Source organism: Dryobates pubescens, chromosome 7 (assembly GCF_014839835.1).
Source record: "Dryobates pubescens isolate bDryPub1 chromosome 7, bDryPub1.pri, whole genome shotgun sequence".
NCBI classification, from domain to species: Eukaryota; Metazoa; Chordata; class Aves; order Piciformes; family Picidae; genus Dryobates; species Dryobates pubescens.
Window position 1 is genome coordinate 17,290,672 of NC_071618.1, and position 18,672 is coordinate 17,309,343.

An 18,672-nucleotide genomic window follows, 5' to 3' on the forward strand; every position below is an offset into this window, starting at 1 on the left:
TGGTCTGTGGTGACAGCGTGAGTTTTGCTGATAAATGTGTGGGGATGGGGAACAGTAAGGAGGCTACATCAGAGAATTGGAAACCCATCAAACTAGGTGGGGGTTCTTCCTTTGCTTTTGTTTAGTTTTTCTCCCTAAGTCTAGGTCAGTTTGAGACAGATGGAAATAGAATGAAAGCATTTGGTGGAGACAATGAACTGGGTTGGTAGTAGTGGCAAGGAGCTGAGCAATGCTTCTCAGATCAGGATCTTCAGGGAGGACTTTTATTACAAAGAGAAGTTGTCTTCTGAGGAGTACGTGGCAGCTATAAAAGGTGCCAGGACTAGTGGGGAGAGTGTTATGTTCAGTAGCTCGCTTTGAAAAGCAAGGCAGGGCATGTTCTTTAATTCTTCCTGAATAGTGCTAGAAATGTGGAGAAGAGAGAGAGCACTTGTGCAAGAATCATTTCTTACAACATGGTGCTCTAAGGAATGTCCGAGACACCACTTCATACAGGCTGTCCCCAGGAGTCCAAACTGCGAGGCATAAAACAATGGACAAGACGGAGAAAATGGGATTATTTAATGAGAATCTGAAGTGGATATTGTTCACTTCACCCACTTTTTTTTTTTTTTCTTGTCTTATTTTTTCCCCCCTTGTAATTTTATATTTAATTAAATTAAGAGTTGTTTTTAGAAGTATCTGGTCTATGTATGCAGCAAAGATAGGTACGCTCCTAGTTATTCCCTGAAGCTACCGTCTGTGGATGGCTGGTTCATTAAATTTCACTTCTCCCCGTTCAGTTCAGCTACTGCAATAAACAGTTTAAAATATATGAATACTTTTCAAATGAGAAAGAATGCAAGTAGCACAGCTCCAGTGGGAGAAGAGTCCACAATATTATTAAGGGATTGTGTCTCTTAAGAATTTCTCCATAATATGGACAAGTTGTTCCATGGATGATGGAGCAGATAAAGCCAGTTTTCCAATGAATTCTTCTCTTCTGGTCAGATTCCCTGGGGCCTAGTAAGGTGCAAACTAGAAGTTCCTTATTTTTGTATTATTTGTAGCCTCTTATCCAGTGAGTTCTCTTGATAATTAACAGTAGGCATGCTTCAGCGTTTTCTCAGTGGGGAGGCACTAGTGTAGTTTTGTGGTTTTGTATATATTTGTGTGTGTATATGAAAATACACATATCTTTTTATGTGTATATATATATACACACATATAAATAAAAATAGCTTTTCATTGCCTTCAAAAGAATGTGATATTTAAAAACCTTTAGTTTCTAAATGAGGGACAGCCATACAGATACAATATCATTTTCCTCATGAAGTTTGGAATAGTCTGTGATGTTTTAAGAAAATCACTGTTGTGTTTGGATCCCAAGAAATTTCCTACTCTTCCTGTGCATGTTTGTAAACATATTTCTGTGGATTACTTGGTTTCACATCACCTTTGGATAGAAATTAAATTGTCCCATTCAGTGATACTGACTCAAAAGTAGAGTCTGTAAGTGAAGTTTTTATTCCATCAGTCTGTTGAGAGAGATGCTGTCTCTAGATACACAGATCTGAATATTTACTTTGTTTAAAGTAATTTGATGTTAGAACCCTTAGGAATCCATGAATACTTCCAGTCTGATATCTCTTAAAGTGAAGTATGCTTATGGATCTCCTGTGACACTGGAACTTTGAGGGAAAAGCGCTATTATGGAGGTGTAGGTAATGAAAAGCAAGTGGAGCTCATCACTCATGTAAAACTAGCAGATAAAGCCTGCATGTCGCGTTTCTGTAGAGGGTGGTTTTGGGTTTGCTTTATTGTTGTTTGTTTGTTTGTTTGTTCTTTGTTTTTTTTTAAGTATTCCATATGAAAGCGGAAAACCCCACCTGCAGAACCCCAGTATGGTTGTGTGCTTTAGTGGTCTGCAGGTCTGCAGTTGCAAAATGATACTGTGAATACAAAAGCAGAAATGAGCTCAAGAGGGAGGTACGCGAATTATTACAGGAAAAGTTCATAGAGAGCTACTTTAAATGCTAGGATCTCTGACTCAAGAGGTCACTAATACGTGGACTCTGGAAGCTAGAAATATGTACCAAAGGAAGCATCACTCTGTGTTTACTTATATACTTTTTTCCCAGCCATCCACTGCTGGCTGATGTTTGGAACAGAACCATGGATTTTGTGGACCAGTTGTACTTACATGTTAGCCCAGGGGAGGCTTGCTGACCATATAACCCTGGATAAGCATAGAAGTAGAGTGGCATGGTAGAAACAAGTGTGGGGGTTTTTGTCTCTGGCAAACACAGCACGTTTTTTTGTCATTTTTTGTTTTATTTGTTCTGAAGTTTTAGAAACTTTCAAATGGACAAAGACAACTGGGAAATTGTTCTCCCTAAACCGCTTAAAGGGAGAGGGAAGCAAATGTAGTAAGAGAATTCATATAACAAAGACTTTATGCCTGTGAGCACTTCAGCATGTGCTTTAATTTCATTTCAGTGGTTATTTCCATTGAAACAAACATAAATATTAACTAAAGGTAAACTTGAATGTGAACTTCCAAAATGAAAGACTAAAAGAGTGGTAAGGAAGAAAATGAAATCATTAAAGAAGAGACACTCTGCAGAGGTGAAAGAAAGCTGGTTCTTGGAGATAAAAAACTTTAGAAAGATTAAAGAACAACTTGTCTCAAAGAAAAGAAAACTTGATTGGGAAGAAAGAACAAATGAAAATACATATGCATGAAAAGTGCCAAGACACTGCCTTTGCATAGAGGAGCACTCTGGTGTCATACACCCCCTTCTGAATAAATGTCTTTTGCTGCGTGCTTTGCAGTATCAAAGCTCAAGCTAACTTTTCTTTTTTTTTTTTTTGTAAATGTGCAGAAGTTTGTTGTTAAATTGCAATGGGTTTTCTAAATGGGTCATAATATTCTGTTAACATAGGTTTGCTAACATCATTGAATTGGAAGAATGTAATTTATGGAGAGGTCTGTCCTGAGTCTGGTATTCCTGATGATGAATGAAGATTGTTCATGCTACATTTTTGGGGGATAGAAAACCAGGCAATGCTTCAGGCAGTTCTGGAGACAAGCAGGGATTTTGAGTGTGTTGGTTACAGGATGTGAACTGATAGATGCACACAGCAAGGATAACTGCATAGTGTTGACTCCATGATTGTACAATGAGCAGGGATCGGTATGGCAGCACTTTTGTGGAAAAGGAGATGCAGATTGCTGTAGGTCACAAATCCGGTGTGAATCAGCAATATCATGTTATTGTTAAGTAAAAAGGTAGATCAGCTTTAGACTCCAGTGTAGCCTATCAAGAAAGAACATTGAGGGAGGCAGAGGTGGGAGAGATAAAAGAAAAAAGAAAAAAAGGGAGGGAGAGTGAGAAAGTTATTTTGGAGGTTGGTGGTTGCCCAGGGATTAGTCTCCTCTCCCTAGTATCAACTGATAGAATGGGAGGAAATGGCCTCAAGTTGTGCCAGAGGAGGTTTAGAATGGGTATTAGGAAAAATTTCTTCATTGAAAGTGGTCAGGCATTGGAATAGGCTGTGCAGGGAGGTGGTGGAGTCACTGTCTCTGAAGGTATTCAAAATACATGTAGATGTGGCATTTCAGGACATGGCTTAATGATCACGGTGGTGTTAGGTCAATGGTTGATCTTAGAGAGGTCTTTAACAATTGAAATGCTTCTGTGAAAAGAAAGGGGCGGGGGGTGTGGGGAAGATAAGAATTGTTGAGATTTTATTTTGAAAGAGTCTGAAGGAGAGGGGGGAAAAAATGCATGAAAAAGTGAAAGACATGTATAAAGGGACTGTTCAGACAGCTGTAAACTGGTCTGCTGTCATACAGGAATCAGTAGATATAAATTGTACCAGAAGATGAAAATCTTGATTTTCATTACAAAGAATTGTAATGGTAAAGATAGCTTGCCTCTGTAATAGATTTTCAAGGATGTTGAAATTTCTGTTCTTGAGCATCAAACAAACAAACATAATGAGCAACCTATACAACATCTTGTCAGGAATGGCTTAAGTTTAAATTGATCCTTAACTCATAGTCCATCCCTGTTTTCCTTGTACTGAAGTGACTGATGGGTCTGGGTCTTGTCTGTCCACATCTGTTCTGGCTCTGTGTGTGTGTCTGTATGTGCTTGTATGTTGAGTAAATGTGGCAATGGTGACTGCGTTTTGTGCAGTAATTTGTTCTGCTGCTATGCATTGAACGTGCCCACAGTCTAAGTAACAGTGTATGCCTCTTGAGAGAGTAATGGAGAAGGACAAGGGAGGGAAACGTTGTGGAGTTTTAAACAAGAAGTGAAAGGGCAGTGGTGTTTGTGGGCATCCTCCAGCAGACATCTGAACCCTTAGATGAAATATGTCTGTTATTGAGGCAGGCTTTACCTGTATTCTCTGCTTCATTAGTGAGAAAGGGAGACCCTGTCAGATGGTTCATCTAAAATTGTTTCATCTGGCATTGAAGATTGCTTTTCTTCAGCTACACAGAGCACTATTTCTAAAAGTAAGTGTGTGATGAAACTAAGCCTTAGGGAACCAGTTAAAAACAGAAACACAGACTACTTTGTGGGGTTTTTTTGTTTGTTTTTCAGTTGTAAGACAATAGCAAGTTTTCAGTAATGAGGATTCAGTAAGCCCTCAGTTTTGTGCCAGCGCTTTTATCACATTCAATTTTGCTGAACCTGTCTTTGAACTCTGGTTTTGGTCTTCCATGGCAGCCAAGGCACCATACAAACCTAATAGTCATTGTAAAATCTGCAGAATGGATGCTGTCAAATGCAAGAGAGTATCTTTTTAAAAATCAAAAAGGAGTTTTCAACGCAAAGCTCAAGTAGTTTGACATTAAGTGTATACTTAGTAAAAGATCAGTATATACTACTAGTTTTGCAACTTCTGTGCTTCTGGATGATACAGTATTTTAAATGGCAAAATTTTCTAGTGAGTTGTCTGTTCAGTGAGTTGTTTAGCTCGCTAATAGATCCAAGTATCTGCTCTTTGTTGCAATTTTTCCTCTCTGTGCTCATGCCAGTGAATTGTGACAACAATTTTTCTACTCACCTGTTATCCACAAACTATTCAGCTATCTTCTTTCAACCCAGATAGACATCAAATCGAGAGTTGTTGTTTTTTCAGAAATTCTCAATTCAGTGACCTGATAGATCAGTGGAAATTTGTATTTCCACAGAGGTCATTTTTACCTTCTCTCCTGAGATCAAGATCATGCAGGATGCTGTGCTGACAGCTCTGGCAGTTCTAATTGGTTTGCTTTGATGCTGCGATAACTCACTCACTTTCTAACTTCTTTCCTTTATTTTTTACTTACTTTTTTTTCTGTTTTTTTACTCCATCCCTTCCAAATGCAGGCTTAAACTGCAGTGGACTCACTAGGATCAAGATTTAAGGGTTTCAACCCTCATGGTTTTTTACAGGATAGTTTGTCCTAGTAAGCTCTTAGACGTACATCAGGCACGCAGAAAATGCTGTGATCACAGTGATACATAGGCTGTGGGACTATGTAAGGGAAAGCTAGATCTCTTCACAGTGATAAGTGGTGTATTCTCTTTCAGCTGCTTTCCTGCCAGGCAAGTACATATATTCTGTAATCTCTCTCATCTTTGTCTAGTTTTCTGGAGAGGTTTTATTGAAGATATGTCTTGTTGCATGTCTTCAGCTGGTGCTCTAGTTGCCATGTGGCTTGTTTTGGTGACTGCTCAAAGGGTGGAGAGGAACCACACCAGAATAATCTCTCATAAAGAGCTTAGTGTATATAAATAGTTGCAACTGCTAAAATGGTTATGCTGCTTCACATTCCTTGGTTACTTATCTTGGTCATCTAAGAATGACATCATGGATTTATAGTCACTTCTTGAATGCTTTTAATTGTACTGTACAGTTTAATACACTTTCTGCCTGCAGTTATGCTGACTAATACTATTATTAACCATTTCATGGTACTCTAGGAGTCTAGTCTTTCTAGGAGTGATAAAGTAGATTTTAAAAGCTGTGTAGGTAGTTGGACATGCAACATGAATGTATGAAACACAGTAAGCCACTGTTAAGCTTATGTTCTTTCTCTGCCTTACTGCTTATTTGCATTTATACATTGAATTTGTACTACTGTATTGCTGTGGATTTACTTGTAGGCTCTTTTGGAGAACGGGAAGAGAGAAGCTTGAAGGGGTTTTTTATCTGTTTTAACTTTGTTGTGATTTCCACTCTCCTGTGTCATGTTAGTGAATGGGAGTTAGCATGTTAGCAAAAATGAACCAACAGTAGTGGATTTGTTTATGAAGAAAAATCTGCTGTGCCAAGGTTCCCATGTAGTTCAAAAGTTTCTCCTTAGAGCGGGCTGCAGCCTGGGCCTTCAGATTCCATTCCAGATCAGCTGTATACTGATGAGGGGTGCTCCTAAAGTATATTCTTGCTTGGTTTTGTCTAGTAGTCTGGTTCATGGGCCCCAATACCAACAGTGTGAGCAACAGCAAATTGAGTTGAGACAACAGGAAGATGATCTTCAAAAAGGCACTGCTGATTCAAATGGAGAATGCTCATATATATGTCTGGACTGAACACTTCAGGTCCAGACCACATCAGTATTCTTTGTTAAGCTAGTGAATAGCTGAGAAAGTGCTGTCTCTTGAAGTGTTTGTCTCTGTGCTGTCTTACTGTGAGGATAAAGGTAATGAGGATGTTGGCAGTGTTGGATCTCAGTCTGTGCTGTCCCTCTTCTACATGAAGAGCTTGTACTTGCAGACCTCTAGACTTGGAAACCATTGCTCCACTGCTGTGGTTTTGTTGTTGGTCTTCTGTTGTTGTTGGTTTGGATTTATTTTTTGTGTCTCTGGCGGCCTTTCAAGGCTCTGCTGAAAAGATAAAGCTATATGGGATTGAACTGCAGTTGCCAAGCCCTTCTGGTCTGCCCAGTTGCTTCTTCATTTCTCTCTCTTCTGGGAAGGCTCTACTGTAAGTAGGTAAGATACTGGAGGGGAAGTTAAGCCTTAATTGCATGAGAGAAGGTCAGAGATGGTTTAAGGATCTTGCTCCTCTATCTTAATACATACATGGATGTAGCTTGAACCAATAGTACTGTTTAGTTCTCCAGAACTCTCAGTGGCTCACTGTTAGAGCAACTCTGAAAGCTCATCTCAGAAGTTACTTATATTTGCTGTATTTTTACTTAATTGTTCTCTCTTACACTAGTTCACTAGTTTTTATTTGTTAAATGCTTGCTTTGCAATTCAGCATGTGACACATAGTAGGCAATTTTAATGAAGTATCCTTAATATCTTTCCTCCTCTTTCATCTCAGACTCTTCCCTATCTTGAAAACTTAGAAAATAAAACAAGGAACATGTTTTTTAAGTGTAATTTTAATAAATCTAGTAAGCATGGGCTTTTTTTATTCCTTCTTGTTTTAAATACTGTATAATTGAATAGAAGATCTTTTCCAGAAATGGTAAAAATGTTTTAGGATTCTTCTTTTTTTTTTTAATTGATATTTTCACCTCTTTGCAGATGTATTTGTCAAGCCTTACACCAGAAGATCACTGTTCTGGTCACTCATCAGTTGCAATATCTTCGTGCTGCAAGCCAGATTCTGATTCTAAAAGAGGTAAGTGATTTCAGTTTCTCCATGTTTATGTCTCATATACTTTCTAATTGTCCTTTTTAATCTGAGAATGGGCCGAGAGGGGAATATTTGTAGTTTGGAAATATATTTTCTGTCTACAAATGACCAGATATGTTTTAAAAGCTTTATAATTATTAATGAAATCAGTTTTTTCTTAGACTACTGTCCCCGAAAAATCTGTTTCTGAATTTTCATGCATCTACATAATCTTACATATGCTTATCTTACATATGTGTAATACACTGTGAGAGAATTACTTGTTTTGAGGCTATGCTAATGCCTTGCTTTTATTCTTACACTTCTGTGTGAATTAAGAACTAATGTTGATTCTGCACCCAGTCTCTTTTTTAAATTAAGGCTGAGAAATGATCACAGATACCTCGAGAATGAGCACGCCTTCAGCAAAAACGGATTCTTGCAAACTTTGTTGTACCAGATATTCACAAATAAAGGGGAAATGCAGGAACTTCAGCTGTTTGTGTTTAGTTATTTTTTTAAAGTTGGATATGTGAAGTATGTGAAATGACATTTGATGCATCACAAAGTTGCAAAAAAGGGACTCTAAGCATCTTTTTCTTCCCATTCATATCTGTGTAAAAGTTACAGTACCAGAACAAGAGGACACAGTCTCAGGCTGCGCCAGGGGAGATTCAGGCTGGATGTTAGAAAAAAGTTCTATACAGAAAGAGTGATTGCACATTGGAATGGGCTGCCTGGGGAGGTGGTGGAGTCGCCATCACTGGAGGTTTTTAGGAGAAGACTTGACGGGGTACTTGGTGCTGTGGGTTAGTTGCTTGGGCGGTGTTGGATTGGTTGATGGGTTGGACGCGATGATCTTGAAGGTCTCTTCCAACCTGGTTTATTCTATGTATTCTATGTATTCTATGTATTCTACAGTAGCTTTCTAGAACGGAGTTTGTGATAGAGTATAATAAGTATGGAAATGGTCTGTGAGGCTCTTTGTAGAGCTCTGCAAAAACCAGAAAATTAAGCTGCTGTTTACCGCTAGCCTGGAATAATATAAAAAGGCTGATGGTTATATATGTAGTTTAACAGCTTGTTCTAAAGCTGCATGGCTGTCTCCTGCATATTCTCCAAGGAAGTGTATCTTGCCTAGTTGTAACTGGGACTTTTGTCATTCTGTTTGTATTCTTCTTGGCCTGGTTAACTGCCAGGAAGGGACTGGTTAGAGGGAGAAGAGCTTGTTTCTGCCTTTCTGAATGAGGGACTAGTATTTAAAGGCTTCATCTCAGTTACTGCGATGGGATATGCACTTAGCAGCCGTGGAATCACGGAGACAGTGAGGATAATAGGTAGGCAAAATTGTCCTTTACAGAAAGTGTATAATGAAGATAATCAAAGCTTATATTGATTGTAGGGTAAAATGGTGGGGAAAGGTACCTATTCAGAGTTCCTGAGATCTGGCATCGACTTTGCTTCCCTTTTGAAAAAAGATGAAGAGGTAGAACAGCCGTCGGTTCCAGGAACGCCCAACCTGAAGCCTGCCCGGAGCCGAACCTTCTCAGAGTCCTCTGTCTGGTCCCAGGATTCATCTGTCCACTCACTGAAAGATGGAGCAGTGGAACAACCACCGGTGAGTGCTTAAAGGATAGACAATTCTCAATTCTTGTCTGAACATTTTTTTAACTTTAATTTTGATAAGGCTTTCCCTGCTGCATTTGAATTTCAGGGATTGTTGAACTGCATTAGCAAGTGAGAGCTTGCCCACGATGGATCTGCCCAGCGCTGTGCATGGTTGGCAGTCCTGCCACCTGAGCTGCAGAGGGCAGACATCATACAGCTCTGCCATATTCTGCTCAAACCCAACAGACTGAGTTTAGTCAGATTCAGCATCAACTCTGCTGGATGCAGGAAGCATTCCTATAGGTGTCCAAAGAGACTGCACTGTCCTTCCTTCATTCTGTTCTCTTAACAGCAGTGCTCTAAGGGGCCATTACCACTGTTTTGGGCGGATTCTTGTGTTTGTGCAGTGCTGAGCTTGCTTTAACACTCCCTGAAATCCTGAGTTCTGGGAAGTGCATGCAGAAGAAGTGGCTTTATACAAAGTCTACATTTGCATGGCTGGCATTAACATACCCACATGATCTTGATCTGGCCCTGAAGGAGGTAACCTCGGCACACACTGCATTGCTCTCCCCAGACCTTCTGTTAGTGAAAGTAAAACATGCCAGTTTGGCTTTGAGGTACCTTATTATTTCTTGATCTGCACAGTGCAAAAGCAGCCCAAACGTTTCTGTTCTAGAGGCGGCCTTCTGCTGGTGTCTGTTGTGTTCACATAAAACAATGCAGGAGCCCTGTAACCCTGTGTTAGCACTGCTTTCATGGAGCACATGGAACAAATAATCCCTTGATGACTGTCACCTTTGTGCTTTGGAGATACATTATTTATGTTTCTTTACTATGATGAAAAGCAGTGAGATTTATTTACCAAAAAAAAAAATAAAATAATGTTGTTTCATGCTTTTTCTGAAGGAGTGGTTTTATGCCCAAAAGTAGTCAACTTAACTGGTATTATTAATGTTGCAGTGGTGGTTCCACTATTAAATCCACAAAGGTGTGACAGATGTTTTAGCAGCATTATTGCTGTCTGTTGGAGGCAATGGGTGGCAGTGGCTGGAGAAATAAAATACCAAGATAGTTTTCTTTCCTTTTATGGATGGGTAGGTGGGATTTCTTCCTTTACATCTGAGTCAGATTTGTTGATTCCACTGCTGAAAACAAAATCAAGTGTTCCATGTCCACTGATCTGACACTTATGTTTTCTATCACGTACGTTGTCAGAAACCAACCAAACAAAACCAGAACTTAGTTTTTTTGATTAGTTCTTTTGCCTTCTTTATGCCTGTCTCATTTTTTCCTTTTCTGTCTTTCAGTGTCCCTCATCCATTGTTTGCTTAATACCATTTCTTACTTGTTTTACTTAACCAATGCTTTGTTGGTACTTTAAAGGAGGTGATTAGAACTTTATGAGTAATTTGTTACTTGGGGCATATGTTGATTGATTTTGGTGAAACTTGCAGAGTATTGTTTACTTTAAATACTTTTCTAAAAATGAAAGGTAACACACACTTGCAGTCTTGGATCTTAGGAAAAAATTCTTTACTGAAAAAGCAGTGAGGCACTGAAACAGGCTGCCCAGGGAGGTGGTGGAGTCAGCATCCCTGGAGGTGTTCAAGAAGTGTGTAGATGTGGCACTTTGGGATATGGTTTAGTGGTCATGGTAGTTGGGTTATGGTTGTGATTGATGATCTTTCACAGATTGACAGATTGCATTAGATTGGAAGGGAACCTTAAAGGTTATACTGTCCAACTCCTGTAGTGAACAGGGACACCTCCCAGCTAGATCAGGCTGCCCAGGGCCACATCGAGTCTGATCTTAAAGGTCTTCTCCAGCCTTTATGAAGCTGAAAATACAATCTTCCCCAAGTCAAGGCCTTAGTTTCCAAAGCTGTTACGACTGAAAGCAGTATATAAGAAAATAAAAGCCTGGTTTAGCATTCAGTTAAAGTATTTCTGGCTGTAAATGAAGTAATTTTGCATTCTGTGATGCAATGCAAAATCAGATCGTCATGGTGTCATTTTGCAGCATAAATTTTTCATCGTTACTTGCACTGCTAGTAATTCTTTTTTTCTCAAAGCTCTAGTTTCATCATTCAAGGTTTTTAACATGTAGCCACATTATCTCCTTATTTAAATATTTCCTAATTCTGAAACAATTTTCAAATAGCTTACTCTGAATCTATAACTGCAAGGTGGATGGTTTTTATTCTGTTTCTCTTTTATTTTGTTCTCAGACTGAAAATGTGCTGGCTGCAGTGCCAGAGGAGAGTCGTTCTGAGGGAAAAATAAGCTTCAAGATTTACAGGAAATACTTTGCTGCGGGAGCAAACTACTTTGTGATTTTTGTACTTATACTATTCAATATTTTGGCACAGGTAAGTTGTGGGGAGTCATAAATCATACTGAATGTATTTTAGATTTGCCTTTTTATTTTTAACATAGTGTACACTTGTAACAGTGATGTTTCATCTAAAACATTTGGGAGCATAGTGTTCTTTAATAATTTTGAAGTATACTAGATCGAATTTTGTATATGAGCATGAAGGTTTGGTGCAGCATTGAGAAGTCTTGCCCTGGTTCTTACTTCAACAGTTCTAATACTTTTTAAAAAGTAATTACTGGCAGCACAGCCCAGAAGCCAGAATTGTAAGCCAGTCTGATTTTTAGAGATAGAGAAAAAAGTCATAAGGTGTATACAGTAGTGGTTAACAAATGTGAACAGTCAGTATTTTTCCAGTTGGGAAGAGTAAAGAGTTTTACTGAATATGGGAAGACAGAGTCTGACAGTGTTTAAAATGTGGCTTGTCTGTTGGTAATGTGTGGTCTATGAGAAGGGTGAGAAGGAAGGCTCACTTCACACTGTTCAGCAAAGTAAGAAAGTGAGGAAGAGGATAGGCAAATGTTATGTGCAGTGCAGACTGTTACAGGTATGTAGAAGAATTTGTAAACAAGAAAAATTATTTTGAAACTTACTGAAAGAAATGGTGAGTTGAGGAAGCTGCGTGAAGGTAGCTTATTGCCTTTTTCTCTGTTTCCTGCTGAGAAAGTTTAAACTCATTTCATGGAAATGATTTGTCTTGTCTGTAAAAAATAATCTATATATTTAGATGTGTTACTTCCTTTTTGCTTGTCCTTGAATTAAGTCTGTTGGAAAGATAGCTGAGTGAGATTAAATCTCTACAGCATACCAACCAGAACTTTAAATTCACGTGAACAGAGGTGTGTTTTGAGATAAGTAACACTCTTACAGGTTTGTAGTCACCCCTCTGCACAGAAGGAAGGTGGCAGTAATAGTTCCCTCCCTCTCTTCTCTCATCCTCCTTCAACCCTGTTTCTGGTAATTATCTCCTGTAAACACAAATTTCTGGACTGGTAACATCAGAGAGTTTGTTAATCAAAAAGCATTTGGAATATCTCAAGTAGCAAATTTAGGAACTGAAAAAATGAGTTCTTTAATGTGCAATTAACATACATTGGGAAGAACTACTGTATTTTGTTTGCTTAAGTGTACTGCTTTCCTTTAGTTTGCTATCATGTAAGGTAATTTAAGGTAACTTCTTTCTTTGTAGAGGATTCTAATGCACCTTCTAATGTGTTTTGCAAATTGCTGCTGGTCTTGAAAGACTGGGTGGCATACTTTACTGAATATGTGATATTTTCCCAGAGAACATGAAAGAATAGCAAGGAAATTTAATTTTCTAATGTTTTCTTCAATTTGTAAGATGATTTTTGTGTTTACTCCTTTTACTCAAGGTGGCATATGTGCTCCAAGATTGGTGGCTTTCTTACTGGTAAGTTGACGATAAGAACTGGTCAATCATTTCTGCCTTTTCAGTCAAGTGCAGTTTGTCTAATAGAAATCAGTGTTCTGTAAGTGATGGGAATCTGTTCTAGGACACTTCAGAATATGCTTGGTATTTTTCTGCTCTCCACTCATTTTGCATGGGGGGAAAAAATAAAAGGTTAATTTTATGCTGAACTATATCCTGTGATTGCTTCTACTCGTGGTGCGTGACATCAGTACATGGGATTTTCTTGAACTGCAGTTTTGATCAGAGTTGAATGTAGAAGCTGTTAAACACACTCATGAACACTGGCAAAATGTGATCTGATGATCTTTATTTTCTCTCTGTGTTTCCAAAGGGCAAATCATCAAGAAAAGTTGAATGTCACAACAAATGGAAATAATGGAGTAAATGGGACTGAACACCTAGACCTTAACTTTTACTTAGGAATTTACGCAGGTAGTTACATGTTCACATCTGTGTATCTAAAGAACTATTTATTGTCTGAGCTGTCATAATAAACAGTTTTGAGAGGTGGCTGTGTGGAGAAATATGATTTCTAGCAGTAACAGGGTAACGTCTTAATGTTAGGAGCTTGAGTCTTGGTTCCCGAGTAAATTAATCGGAATGAATAAAATCTAACAGAAGAAATAGGTTAGCTCTTCATTTGCTTTGCCCAGGTTTGGGAAAGTAAAGTAAAAAATGAGTGTTCAAAAAGTCAGTCACTGTAAGGTTATGGTTGTTGTCTATACTAATAGGTCATTGAGCTAATCTTCAGTCATTGTATGCATAGGCAGGAGGAATGGATATTCATTCTGTGCTGTCCTTAAACTTGGCATGGCTGTATTCCTTCTGAAGTCCTATAGCAAAAGAACTATTTTTTATAAAGCATCCTAGATGGGTATGCAAAAGAAGATGTTAAAATGCATTTCAGTACTTTCAGGAGGTAGCCATACGCTTCTGAATATCCAGGAAAGTGTGTTGGTCCTTTTGTCTAGGTATCCAAACATCTTGAAATACTGCTATGAAATGTAGTAAAAATTGGCATAGAAAAATCATATGTAGAAGTATGCTCTCAGACTCTGTTATTTAGTACTTCTAGTGATGTGCAGTTTTGGATATGTAAACAATATATGAGATACATGAGAAAACAAGTGGAATACCATAAGAATATGCATTGAATACATTCAGGTGAGAGGATAGGCGGAGGATTTTTTGTCTGGGTCTTTTACAGGGGAGAATCCCCATAATCTAAGTGTTTGTCAGAAAACATTATGCTTGGCCTGGAAAGCAACAACTTAGGAGCCAGATAAACTTGGCTCTTATTTTCTATGTGTAATGTCTTATTTCATGAGCTATTCCAGTGGACTGCACAGTATGATTAAGTGTGGCAAACTTGTCTTTCTCTGACCATATAACCTAAACCACGGTATGGAAAATTTTATCCTTTAAGGCAATTTTCTTTAGAGATAGCAGAATGGCAGAAGTTACCTTTATATTGAAATGTTCAGATGCCTTAGTGAGATCTTTGCAATAGTTGAACAGAGAGCACTGACCTGCCTAACTGAAATTGTAAGTGAAGTTGAAAAAGTTACGAAAGGAGAGAAAATTTCATACGCAGCGCATAATAATCTAACCTTTTTCTATAACCTCTGAAATGGTATAAAATAATTTAACATCTTTATTTCTGATTGTCAGTGTTTGGAAAAAGGAATTTAAAAAAAAACAACAACAAAACAAACAACAAACAACCCACCATGGTAGTTCCTTCTTAGTCCTTGTTGTTTTTACAAGACAAAGATGTGGAGAAGTAAAATTTATGTTAAGGGGAAACCCTGTTGTCCTGAATTAAGGTACCATTCTGTAAAGTGAGTGTTCAAAGAGTCCTTGTTTCTCTCATACTGAGGTAGTAAGCTTGTAAACAGGGAAAGCCAAAAGCTTTGGCATGACACAGACAACGGACTTGAAAGTCATGTGCCCCCTCCTTCTCGAAGCCTTTTAAGGTGGTGAGGATCATGCCAGCAGCTTCCGGTGGCTTTCAAGCCTGAGTGAAGTTGTACAGAAATGTGGAGTTCCCAGGATGTGCTCCTCCTCTTCCCAGTCCCAGAGACTGCTATTAGGCACGGGCTTTGCTGCAGCCCCTGCTTAGTACCTCTTCATCTCCCTTTTTGCATGACCCAGCTTTCCTCTCTGAGTATGTGCAGTTTCTTTTAGAATAGTGTTTTCCATTTACCTTGCCTGTAACAGATCATTCAGGACAAGGCAAACAAGCTCTCATCCCAGCCATGAGCGTTTGCTTAAAAAGAGGACTGCACAGAATGTGGGCAATAAACTGCAAGCAGGCAAATGAAACGGTGATGTTTCTTGCATCCTGGGAGAATGCAGCAGTAAGCAGGATGGAATAGCTGGTTGACTTAACCACATTGTATCATTTAAACCCTCACTCTTTCCCACTGTTACTGTAGCTGTACCTGAATTGTCTCCAGTTTCAACCTGTCCTTAGAATAAACAGTGCTTTATGTTGGTAACTAAGGTCTAATTTAAGGGTGTCCTCAAGGCCTGAGCATCTGGGCTTGTGGTGGCTGTGCTTAATTTCTGGAGCCAATCACCTGGAGCCTGGAAGCACCACCAAATGTAAGGTTAACACTTTGACTGTTCACCTTCATTGACTGGGAATTTGGACAACCACATTGGAGATCACACAGAGCAAACAGCGCAGCAGCAATCTGAGCATTCTTTGTTTCTGTCTTTTGCCCTGTAGCACCCATGTCTTGTAAGTGGAGATGTGCCCAGAAGAAAGACAAACAGTCTGCAGACCAATTCCCTGGAAGGGCTTGATTTCACATGGCATAAGGGATGCATCTTATGCTGTATTAAAGAAATACACATAATTTCAATGATTTGATGTGGTTTACAAGGGGAGGAATGGCATGAGTGGTTTGGACTGATTGAAAATAACTCAAGGTTGTCTCTAAATAGCCATGTATATATTACTTGGTTAATACCTGCTGGCAAATGTTGAATCTTCACAGTGACCTCTGCAAGCCACAATTATACACGGCACTGTGAAATGAATTTCTTAGCAGAGCTCTTACGCAGGTGGTTTTAATACAGATTTATTTCATGGGTTAACTGACATTTCCTAACATTTCTATAAAACTACCAATTCTTTCCAACAGAAAAAGAGAAATTGTTTAAATCAATGATACAATAGTAACTGAAGCTGTTGGCAAATATGAGATGCCTACATTCTGTGCTCAGTCTGAGAGGCTTAAATTTAGATTACTGCTCTATATAAAAATCAACATTTTAAAATTGTTTTTTTTAGTTCTATTTTGGTTTTACATTCTTTTCCTCGTGAAAGATCAGTGTATGAATGCATGCTTTGTCCCTGTTTTTTTAATTTCAGGTTTGACAGTGGCTACAATACTGTTTGGCATAATAAGAAGCCTTCTGGTGTTTCAAGTTCTTGTTAATGCTGGTCAGAATTTGCACAACAAAATGTTTCAGGCCATTTTGAAAGCTCCTGTCTTGTTTTTTGACAGAAATCCTATAGGTAAGTTTAATAGCAAAAATCTCCTTAATGTTTAATGTACCTCATTGATTATACTAAGTATATTTTTTTTAACAATTACACTTTTACAGTATTTTGGGACATTTATGTGTTGTGGGTTTTTTTTCTGCTGTTACTTAAAATTTTTAACAATTTGGTATTTTTAAATTTTAAAAGCCAGAATGTTGGCTTCTCTTCAAACACAATCTACAGAAAAATGAATTACTTTGGTATCCTGCATTCACCTGCTAGATGCATTGCTGTTCTGATTCAGCCACACAGGAATGTCTTCTATATGCTGAATGTATATGCATACATTTTGTGAGGATGCCTTCTTGGGCTTTTCTTTGAAAGCTTGACCCCAACAATTATTTACTCTTTTAAAGAAATAATCTTAAGCACACATGGTAATTCAAGGTTTTGAGAAAATATGTAGCTTACTGTCCTTGCAGAATGCATGAAAGTGTGAAGTGTGCAATTTAAAACTGTAATCCAGATCCTTATGTTCTTCAAAAGAAATGAGAGAGAACCTGTGGCAAAGTGAACAGTGGAGAAGTGGGGTGGTGCTGATTTATTGGCCAGTCTTACATGAGAAAGAGAAATCTGATGGTCTTCACTACCTTGAAGAAACAGAACGTAGGCTTGTTCTCATAGTTCCAGAGGCCACTTAATGATTATAAGGCTACATAGCTACAGCATTAATTGTTTCAGAAGAATTACTAGTATTTTCAGGAAAAAACAATTGTGGAAAAAAAGCCTCATTATCATAATACAATGAATGAAGCATACTATTTTTCCTATAAAAACAATAATGTACAACTTCAGAAGTGTAAGGCTGTGTTATGGGGTCTGCTTGTATTGTGAGTCTGTGGTAGCATGAATGCAAGGCCACTGCGTAGGATTAGCAGTGAAACCTTAAGCGCAGGAGAGAGGTTAGTGGAGAGCTAATGAGAGCACATGCATGAGAAGAAATAATATTACTGATGGGATTTGTTGTCACATAGGCAAGGATTTTCCTCTTCTCTTTTTCCTCCCTTTTTTTCTTCTTTGTTTGTCTGTTGTTTGGTTTTGCTTTGGTTTGGTTTTGGTGGGTGTGTGTGCACAGTACATACATTAACTATATTTCATTCATAGCAAACTAAGGACTACAGAGCAAACACCAGAGACAATGTAGAGTAATAAATAACAGTTTACATTGTAACCTACTGTGAGGCTTAAATTAGCATTGCTTTGTAAAAGTGACATTCATAATACCCACCTATCACTGATAATTCAAACACTGTCACAACTTGGACATGTGTGTTTCTATTTATCAGCAGATACTTTATAGTAGAAGGTTAACTTCAGTGTGCATCTATTTCTTTGCTTTCATCCTTCTATTGGTCATGGTAGCATGCAAAGGTACTGCTGTTCAGATTATTCATCTTTTGAAAAAAGGTAAATGGAAAAGATGACATGTGAGATACACTTTTGTTCACAACTGCAGTATCTAGCAGTCGTGAAATTCTGGTTTTAATATCTGTGTTTCGTTGTCTGATTTACATGGGGTTTTTTACTCTGAATTTATCTTGAAACTTCAGAAGCTATATTTTTGCACTGGAGTAAGATTTGTTTAAATAGGAGTATTTTTTTAAAATATGCCTTACTATGAAATACATACTAAAAAATTATTTGAAATTATAAAAGGCTCCTTTTTCTAGGGTTGTAATAGTAACAGCCAAGCTGAACTATTAGTTACCATATCCCATATTAGCAAAGTTGATACTGCAGTGTCAGATCTGTCATTTAAAGCATCCAATATGTTGTCAGTATTTGTGTGAGTTGTCTAAGACATTAGCAGAAGCAATTGCTGAACTGAATTTTGCTGCTTTATTTAACCCTAAGTAATCAGCAATTAAAAAATACTTGAACACATGGTGATCCATGTTTCAAAGTTGAGGAAGGATGCTTAAATACATAGCTCTTGATAGTTCTTACTGGGGAAACAGTCTAATGAGCAGCATCAAGGAGTTGACTTTAGGAAGTGGAAATACGTGATGAATCATGGCATGTCTGTCATCTCTCGACAGTGTAGATCCAATCAGAAATTATGCTTTGTGAATTACTTCAGGCATAAGCCCA

General features: G+C 38.2%; 1 protein-coding gene across 1 annotated transcript in view; it reads left to right on the forward strand.

Moving 5' to 3' along the window:
• Window positions 1–18,672, forward strand: part of ABCC4 (ATP binding cassette subfamily C member 4) — a 157,115-nt gene that overhangs the window by 50,830 nt on the left and 87,613 nt on the right. The window contains exons 14-19 of the mRNA XM_054163062.1: window positions 7,518–7,614; window positions 9,011–9,226; window positions 11,448–11,588; window positions 12,967–13,004; window positions 13,357–13,457; window positions 16,408–16,554. Coding sequence (XP_054019037.1) covers window positions 7,518–7,614; window positions 9,011–9,226; window positions 11,448–11,588; window positions 12,967–13,004; window positions 13,357–13,457; window positions 16,408–16,554 — 740 coding nt within the window. The remainder of the gene's footprint in view (window positions 1–7,517; window positions 7,615–9,010; window positions 9,227–11,447; window positions 11,589–12,966; window positions 13,005–13,356; window positions 13,458–16,407; window positions 16,555–18,672) is intronic.